At 42.1% G+C, this 9,231-nt stretch overlaps 1 protein-coding gene across 1 annotated transcript; it reads right to left on the bottom strand.

The window, feature by feature from the left end:
* Positions 1–204: 204 nt before the first annotated feature.
* LOC121004390 (keratin, type I cytoskeletal 13-like) lies at positions 205–8,434 on the bottom strand. Its single transcript, XM_040436591.1, is given in 9 exon segments — positions 205–241; positions 863–912; positions 1,753–1,973; positions 4,411–4,536; positions 4,994–5,155; positions 5,248–5,404; positions 5,620–5,702; positions 7,819–8,198; positions 8,229–8,434. Coding segments are annotated over 8 exon segments (999 nt in total). The 5' UTR covers positions 7,999–8,198; positions 8,229–8,434; the 3' UTR covers positions 205–221.
* Between the last annotated feature and the right edge of the window lie 797 nt (positions 8,435–9,231).

Raw genomic sequence — 9,231 nt, 5'->3', positions numbered from 1 at the left:
AACTGACAAAAAAATAAGCAGTAAACACACATGAGGCAAGAATAAATTGCAAAAAAGAAAGGATTTATTGACCATCATAAAAGCTAGAGAAACACCTTGTAAACTAGTGTCCTTGCATTTGAGGAAACAGGGAGAAGAGGTGGAAGGTATATATTGGCAATGCAGTATAAAACAGACTGTGTGACGACGCCATGTTTTTTCTGGGTTGCTTTGATTCAGGCTCAGCGGACTCTTGTAGTAGCTGTATGGAGAAGACGGAGGGTTGTCATTCTTCATTATACACAGTAACAGTTTATATTTTATTGCACACATACTGAGACCCAATTTTTTGGCTTCCTCCAACAGTCACTGATTTTATGGGTATAATAAATGGGTCATCCAAGCAAAGGTGTATCACACCAACAGCTATACAACCCATCTCTTCCAAAAGGGTACTGGAAATCAAAAGTTGGGTGAGGGGCAAACATGGCCAATACGGTTCTTGGAGGAGTATAGTACCATGAACTAATACAGTGGAGGCTTCATTTTTATTTTTTGCTTTAGAATGTCTTCTACTGCATGGGCACCCTTATCATAGCTGCTCAATATTAAACACAGAGCCTTTTTATGAAAAATTCTTGTGCTATTTATTCTAACCTTACCTTTTCTCATAGAAAAAGGGAAAGTTTAGACTGGACTAAGGGGGTTTTCTGCTTCCAGGAACTGTACCACTCCTGTCCAGGGTCTGTGTGCCGTATTGCAACTCAACAACACAGCCCATGGACAAGAGTGGTGCTGTTCCTAGGGAAATTCCCAGACCATTTTTTTTTATTTATTTAGACTGCCCCCCACCTTGTTAGCTATAAAGTGAAAAGATATTTACATGTAGTGGTAGTGCTTGTAGTTGAGGAATATCCACCAGTTACAGGAATCCTGGAAAACAGACATATAGTTACCATAATGTACATGTAATATATACAACATCCTTTAACATATATTAACTATATATAAAATCGTCATATTTTTTCTAGACAAGGACTGAACGGCTAGAGTATCGAAGACTACAAGGTCAGTCTGGCCATACACATGCAATGAGCCCAGGTCTATCACTCTTGATATCTTCATTCACATACCTACTTGGTTCTGCTGAGCAAGAATATGTTCTAAGTTCGAAGAGGCAATGGATCATCTCGCCGACAACAAGAGGATGGGCAGCTGAAATCCAACATGCCCTCTTCTGGTCTCCCAGACATGTGCCCCAGGGAGGACCCCCACACACATTAGATGACTGGCTGGTTCAGCCAAAATTGGTGGGTTTGACATACACTTAAAGTATATGGCCAGCTTAAGGTGGAAGGGATATCTTCATAGATAGGAAAATGCTTGATGAGGATTGGTTGGTGATCAGGCAGAAGAGCATAAGTTCAAATAGAATGGCTAACATTATCAGGTGAGGCCAAATTGCCCTTCCTGCTCTATTGCCTTATAGATTGCTATTGTTTGTTTTAGTTGTGCATTTACTGTAGTTGGTTCTATTATAGATGTATCCAACCAGTCAGTTACTGGCATAATGGTAGCATCTCTCTGTAGCTAAATTGAAGTAAAGAAACTATAATGTAGAATTATTATGCACATATGACCATGCACTGACTGTGGCCTTCTGATGGGTGGTGCCCCATGTTTACAATGCAGACCCCAAATATGGTGGCCAGTATATAATAAAAGATCAATGACTTGCAAATAGCAGAAAATAATTGATTCTGCAGGACTCACTTGCTGTCTTGTCCATCCAGCAGCTCTCTGTATTTGGCAATCTCTTGTTCCAGGCGGGTCTTCACATCTAATAGCATCTTGTATTCACTGCTCTGAAGTTCCAGCTGGCTCCTAATCTCTTGAAGCTCACACTGGACCTTGGCTATGACTTCCTGGAGTTGTGACAACTGTGCGCAGTAGCCTCCTTCTGTTTCTGCCAAGGAGGACTCTAGAGCTGTTTTCTGCACGAGAAAGACGGTTTATTATGGGAATTCCAGGCGAACAGAATGCAGTTTTATAATGGTAATGCCTTCTGAGGATCACATTGTATACATTAACCAGTACAGCGTTTTTAAAAGGTCTACTTGTAGAATATGTAGAATATCGAGTCCCTGCTTCATGATTAAACAGTAACTTTCCACACCGTCTGGTCATTAAATAGCTGTCGGAGGAACAAGTGTTCTTTCCTGACTACCTTGATGTGCAGCAAAAATAGCGTGGGACTGCGTTAGCCAGAAAAATCTATCCCAAATACCTAATACACATGCAAGCATGCATGAGATCTCAGCAGGAACAGGGAGGTAAGCCATTGCCAAACACTTCCAATAGTGGCCTTTCTTCCCATGAACAAAAGGATCAAGTGTTAAAAAGCCCCTGTACACATTAGATTGTCAGCCTGTTGGCAGGTTTGGCCAATGTACATCTAATGTGTATAGCTAGTTTAGCCCTTAATAGAAATATTCAATTTTCTGACATTGATTCTAATCTTTGCCCATCCCCCCAACTAATTTTACATTGTGCCCCCTTGTTCTTACATAGAGTTTCCCATTTAAAACACTTGCTCCCTGAATCTTATTTAAACCTTTAACATATGTAAGGCATACATGCCAAGTTTTAATAAATAGCCGACCAGGAGGCCCGAGAGGCAACATTTTATTGGGCAACCAGCATGGCGGTGCTACACATAGAAAAAGTACACTGAGGGAAAATATACAGGAGGTACTTGGAAGCTTCAGCAGCTTCCAGGAGATTTGCCAAGTCAAGGAAGTCTTCCCTTTTTCCAAGAGACTCCTGGACATTTTGGGAGAGTTGTGAAGAATGATGTAAATGTTTAGATTCTATCCCACCTTCCTTTCTTTACTCCAGGCTATACAAATTACCCTCCACCATTTCTGCAACCTGTCTTTTGACCTCTTCTATTTTTATCTTTTTGTAGATGAAGTCTGCCCTTCACATCTATATGTGAACAGCAGCCCTTAACAGTTAATCGCTAGCCCATGATAAGTAACATATAAAGGGGTTGCCCCATTACAACAACGTATTCCCTATTATTCACAGTGTCTGGTCAGCGGGGGTCCACCTGCTCAGGCTGCTGCCATTCACTAGAGCAGGGCCCGTGTTCTCCCATTTGAATGAAGTGGCGGACATGTGTAACACCCCAGAGTGGTGTTACAACTTCTGCACCTTGCTACTGTCTTTATTGGTCTAACAAAATGTAATCTTATGTATTGTTGTCCAGGTCCTATACACTCTGCATTCCTACTCTGTTTGCAACTTCATATAATGTGCCTGTTTCACCAGCAGGCGGCAGCAAACACGGCAGAGCAGTACTTAGATAGAATGGAACTTACCATTCTATTCTAACCCCCTTCTGGAGAGAAGTGGGCTTGTCCTACTTCCTGCAGGAAGGGTGGGGATCAGTTAGAGTTAGTCTAGCTTATCGATAGACAGGGGAACGGTGTACAGGGGCATATTTCTGTTGGACGTGCCCACGCCAGCCAGAGCACCTTAAGCTCTGCTGGCCATGCCCACGCCAGCCAGAGCACCTTAATCTCTGCTAGCCATGGATACCAAAGCTTGAAGCCTCAGGAGTCAGGAGGAAAGTTCCCTGGCATAACCTAAATTCACACTACAGAGAAGAAGTGCAGCATACAGAAGAAACTGAGTTATATAGCCAGCGAGTCAGTACAGCAGAGTCAGAGAGAAACAGAGACATAGCAAAGTTTGCCTGCCAGTTTAATGCTAAAGCCTGCTGGAACCAAGACAAAACCTGAAACTGTTTGGAGAAACGCTTATTAAGTAAAGTTGCCATTGAACTTCATCTCAAGGTCTGGACTCAAGTTATTTCTTCAAATCCCTCAATTATTCCCCCTATTTATTGCTTAGGAGCCAAAGCCTGGGGTCCAGCCGTATCCAGGTAGGAGCACCGTGACACACATAAAGAGACATTTTAGGCCGCACTGTACCACTCTGCATTTCCTACACCTGTGATGCGATAAAGTAGGGCCCTGGGGGGAGGCCGCATGTTGCACAAGCTACTGCTCTATTCATCTCAATGAGTCTGCCAGGGATAACTAGGAAGCTATCTCCAGCAGTCCCACAGTGTTGAATGGAGTGGCAGCATGTGTGCTTTCTATGTTAGATATTACAGAAGCATAAAATGAAGCTCCTGGGCCCCAATTCAAAACCTATAATAGTACCCTTAACCTACAATATGTATTTTTTTTATAATAATGGTGTCTTCTTATGTGGCATAGGGGCCATTAAACATTTTCAGGTTCCAGGGCCAAGAGTGATCGCTACCTCTTCACCTCTATTGGTGTATTTTACTATTAGTAGCCATGGGCTGTATTCATGTCTTCACCAGAGTCAATTGTACCTATGGCTCTGTTCACTTACCATACTGAGTTGAGACTGCAACTCTATCTCCAGACTCTGTAGAGTTTGTCTGAGGTTTGTGATTTCTGATTTAGAGGTTTGGACTTCTTGACTTCCAGTGACAACTTGTACTTGTAGTTCCTTGGTCTAAAACATACAATAACGTAAAAGAAGTTTATTAGTGACCTGACAGCTGTGGGATAAACATAGAGATTCCAATAAAATATTTGCCTGCAGAGAACAAAAAGCAAGATATACAACTGCTATGGGATTAAAGTGATTATTCTTTAATTAAGGGCGCATTCAAACAGGGCAATAATAGGCTGAACCAGAGTTCAAAAGAACTCTCATTCCCAATCAATTGGCCCTTGTAACATGGCAGCTATCAGCCAACAACTATTCTGTCAGCTATTCGCATGTTTTACGTGAGCCTTAAAATCATAGTTTTCAGCAGCACATCTCTCTGTTAAACAGGTAATATGCAAACAACATGAAGACCAAAAAATCCTAGTAGCCCCCATAAAGTTTGGACCAGGCCATGTAAAAGCCCTCTAAACCAGTGCACCATACAATTCAAATTGGCTTTACAGTTTTCCAAACTCACCTGGGCCAGGAACCTTTCTTCAGATTCTTTTTGATATTTGTTAGCCAATTTTTAATAATCAGCTCTCATGTCAGCCAGGACCTTGCTCAGATCAATACCAGGAGCAGCGTTCATCTCCACATTGACATTTCCACTGACTTGGCCTTGCAGTCCTTTCATCTCCTATAACATAATTCCATAAATTCCATAATTTGGTCTACTGGAATACATAATCATCATAATCATAATCATTTACAAAAGTCTTGATATCTTACCTCCTCATGGTTCTTCTTCAGGTAGGCCAGTTCTTCAGCTAAGCTTTCAATCTGGTTCTCAATGTCAGCCCTGGATAAGGTGAGTTCATCGAGAACCCTGCGGAGACCATTGATATCAGCTTCCACTCTCTGGCGGAGAGCCAGCTCGTTCTCATACCTGCAAACAAACATGCATTTTAGAGACTGAGTACAGATATATGTAACTACTACTAGTTTTCTAGTATATCAGAAAAAAGCTAAGAACTTAAGATGTCTGACACTGCTTAATCCAAACCCCTGATTGTGTGCAATTTTGTAACTTTGTTATTGAGCCCCATATAATTTGAACCCAAAGCTATCTAAATTGGTAAGGAATATATGACCAATACTTACTTGATCCTGAAGTCATCAATAGTAAGTCTTGTGTTGTCGATGGCCAAGATCACTTTGTTATTATCAATATTGGCAGCAAGGATCTGTAGAGTTATCATACAATAATTTTGAGAATATTTGTTGTATCATTTTGTTATGCTACCCATATTGTATCACTGGTGTAACATTGTTGAGGTTATACATGAAATAAATAAGAGCATGACTTAAATGCATGTGGTTATATTAGAAGACATCTTTTCAGCAGGCAGCATACCCATACCTGACCCAATCAGATATGTTATCATTTATAACAGTCTCTTGAAAGTCTTATATGATTATTCCTGGGTTATGCTGGTAATTTTTGATAGGACAACCAACAAATATATATTCTATAATTGCATGCAATGGAAGCAGTAATAAATATGTGTTTCAAAAACAGATAAACAGTAAAATAGAAAAAAATCACCAAATGGCGCCTACCGCTATTCAAATGTAGTAGGTGATACAGTGTAAAAAATCTGAAAAAGTATTTATATAGATGTATGTATACCAGCTGCTATGTATATAAATTAAAAGCCCCTATGGGGCTACAGAGAGCAGTTAGTATATATAAGGTAAAATACATAAAAACATGAAGTAAAAGGTGAATTAACACCAAAACTCACTTCACCAGGGAGGGGTGTAGAGGGATAAAGCTTAAGACACCCAATACAACCACCTCCCTCGCCTGGTTCGTATGTAGAATAGTTGGAAAATACGGCAGTCCACACCGAGGGTCTTCTGGTATAATCCCTTTAATAGGTAAATAAATCAGGTGGGCTCTGCCCTGCTTGTTGTACTTTATTCTTCCTTGTTTAGCAGAACCTATACCTTACTATCCATACATTTTTTTTTTCTCCCCATTCCACTGTGTTCCTCTACCTCTGGCGCCCTGTGTGTTCATCCCATATCTCCTATCCTAGGAGTACAGGATTAACCCTCTCTTTTTTCTCCCTACCTTGAAACAGTAAAATGACAGGTATGTTATGATTTTTCTTGGTAACATTAAATTCTCAGGTTGCTAGTTTATCCTGTAGATTGCCTGTAACTGCTATACTGCCTTTAGGAAATGTTTATTGGGTTGTCACATGATCGGTCAGATTTTGTGCTACGTTATCAGAAAGCCTGAAGCCTGGTCTATTATTTCATGATATTTACTGATACATTTATAAAGAGTATTTGAAGAACATGTAACCCTTGGTACCCAGGATACATAACGTGACTATGCTGGGTGAGTACATGGAAGCTGTAGACAAGTCATAGTTAGAAGTTCCCTTATTCAGGGCAAAGGTTCAGTACCCTAGCCCTCTATCTAAATAACCTGGTCAAGTTAGGACAGTCTTGTTATCGACCCCTGGGCATCAAGAACCTAGGAAAGATACTCCATAAGCCTGCCCCAGCTACATCCTTGTACATTTACCCTCCGATCTTTTGTTCCCTCCTAATCAATGAAGTGTTAAGATAACTCTAACAATGTAACAACCCTGTGACTCTTATTGGACCCATAGATACCAAGAATCCCAAGCCCCATCCCCTTGACTTAGTGTTGGGAACCTGCAAAGTCTCCATCTTTCCTCAAACATTGTAACTCAAGCAACCCAGTAAGGATCATATTGATCTAAGGGTCACTTATGCTCTATGAGATTGCTGGTGTGAACAAGGACAACAGTCCAATTTTCAGTTTGAGTTGAATTTTAGATGTACAATGCTCTCACAACGCATTGTAACAAGGTGTGTTTGATACCGATCCGCTCAAGGCATGGTTTCCCAATAGAGTCTTATTACTCTTGGAAGGTACGAAATCTTGTCTACCAAATTATTCTGTGTTTCATCTTGTTGCAGACTGTCTGTAGCTAATATCTACAGAGGTGTGAACTCTTGTTTATATCCTATTAATATTAACAGTTTAGGCAGCATATGAACGTCATTCCTGTTATATACTTGTAACATTGACACTTAGCTCATGATACCAGGGATACCTGCTGTGTAGGTGATGCACAATGACTTAATCTGCAGTTACCAATATTCAGGAGGCTAAATGTAGCCCTAGACTGACCAATTGTAGGATGTATAGTGTGAAGTTGGTTATCTGGATATAATAATACATTGTATATAAAGCAGAAAATACACCTGTGTAACATCTACAAGGACTAGATATTTTGAATTGAACTGGAGCCTTACCTTAGCACGAAGATCTTCGATTATCTTAAAGTATTGGCTATAGTCTGCTTCCTTTTTAACGGGACTCTGCTTATCATACCATTCCCGAATCTTCTTCTCCAGTTCTGCATTAGAATCTTCCAAGGCGCGCACTTTGTCCAGATAGTTTGCCAAACGGTCATTTAGGTTCTGCATTGTCATCTTCTCATTGCCAGAAAGAAGACCCTCTCCAAATCCACCTTGGTTAAAGCCACCGCCAAAGCCAGCTCCACCACCAAAGCCAGCTCCACCACCGAAGCCAGCACCACCACCGAAGCCAGCACCACCACCATAGCCAGCACCGCCACCATAGCCAGCACCACCACTAAAGCCAACTCCGCTACCATACCCAGCATCTGCTGCACCACCAAAACCAACTCCTGCTGCACCACCATAGCCACCATCAAAACCAGCACCTAAGTTGCCAGAACCAAAATCTGTACCCTGGTAGCAACCTGCATTTCCACCAAACTTTCCCCCTGCTGCACTGGAACCATATTTAGAAAAAGAAACAGAATTCCTTGAGCCAACTCCCCTTCCACCGGCTACAGACCCAGTTGATGCCCTGTAAGAAGTTGATGAAGACTGATAAGCAGGGCTGGACTGGGACGAAAAATAGGCCCGGGCATTTTTGACTGAGCAGCCCAATCACATGACCCCCAACAGGCCCCACCCCCTTGCAGTCTAGGGGCGGAGCCAAAACCGGAAGCCCAATTGAGGGGCAGGGCCGGCCACCAGTAAGATAGGAAGGCTTCAGCCAACACACAAGCTTCTTTGGGGGTCCCCAGGTGACATTAGGGGGTCTTAGTACGATCCGGCCACCTAATCCGGCAGAAAATGCAAGGAATCGACTGGACACAAAGCACAGCATGCAGCGGTTTATGTCCCGCTGATTCTCTGCATTTTTCCCAGATTGTGGCCGGATCTCTGCCGTACCCCATTATAGTTAATGGGGCTGGCGGGCATTCTGTCTGCATCCAGCAGTGCCGGATCCAGTGAATTCTCAGCTGGAACAGCCTGCCAGGATCACTAACGCAGATGTGAAAGTAGCCTCATACAGCGCCCCATACCTCTTATATCCAGTGACGTCTCCTCTGATGTAGATGTTCTCTTTCTTCATCTTCTCCATTCAGACCAGACCGCCATGATGATTTCTTTCAGCCATCTCACGTCTCTGCAGAGTTTGACAGACATCTTAGTTTCCTACTTTTCCATCATCCTCCAATTAACATCCCATCATGCACCCCCAATACTGAGAAGCTGTGCTCCCCAAAACTATACTGCAAAAAGAACTGTGCTAAGCTGAAGGTGTGCCAGGGTGCCCCCAAAGTCCCAACTATAGTAATTATTTCTTTGCCAGAGTGCATTTAGTAGTAATAGTGCTCCTACAGTGCC

This window comes from Bufo bufo, chromosome 6 (genome assembly GCF_905171765.1).
Source record: "Bufo bufo chromosome 6, aBufBuf1.1, whole genome shotgun sequence".
NCBI classification, from domain to species: Eukaryota; Metazoa; Chordata; class Amphibia; order Anura; family Bufonidae; genus Bufo; species Bufo bufo.
Note: the sequence above shows the minus strand (reverse complement) of the source record. Positions and strands in the feature narration are given on the sequence as shown.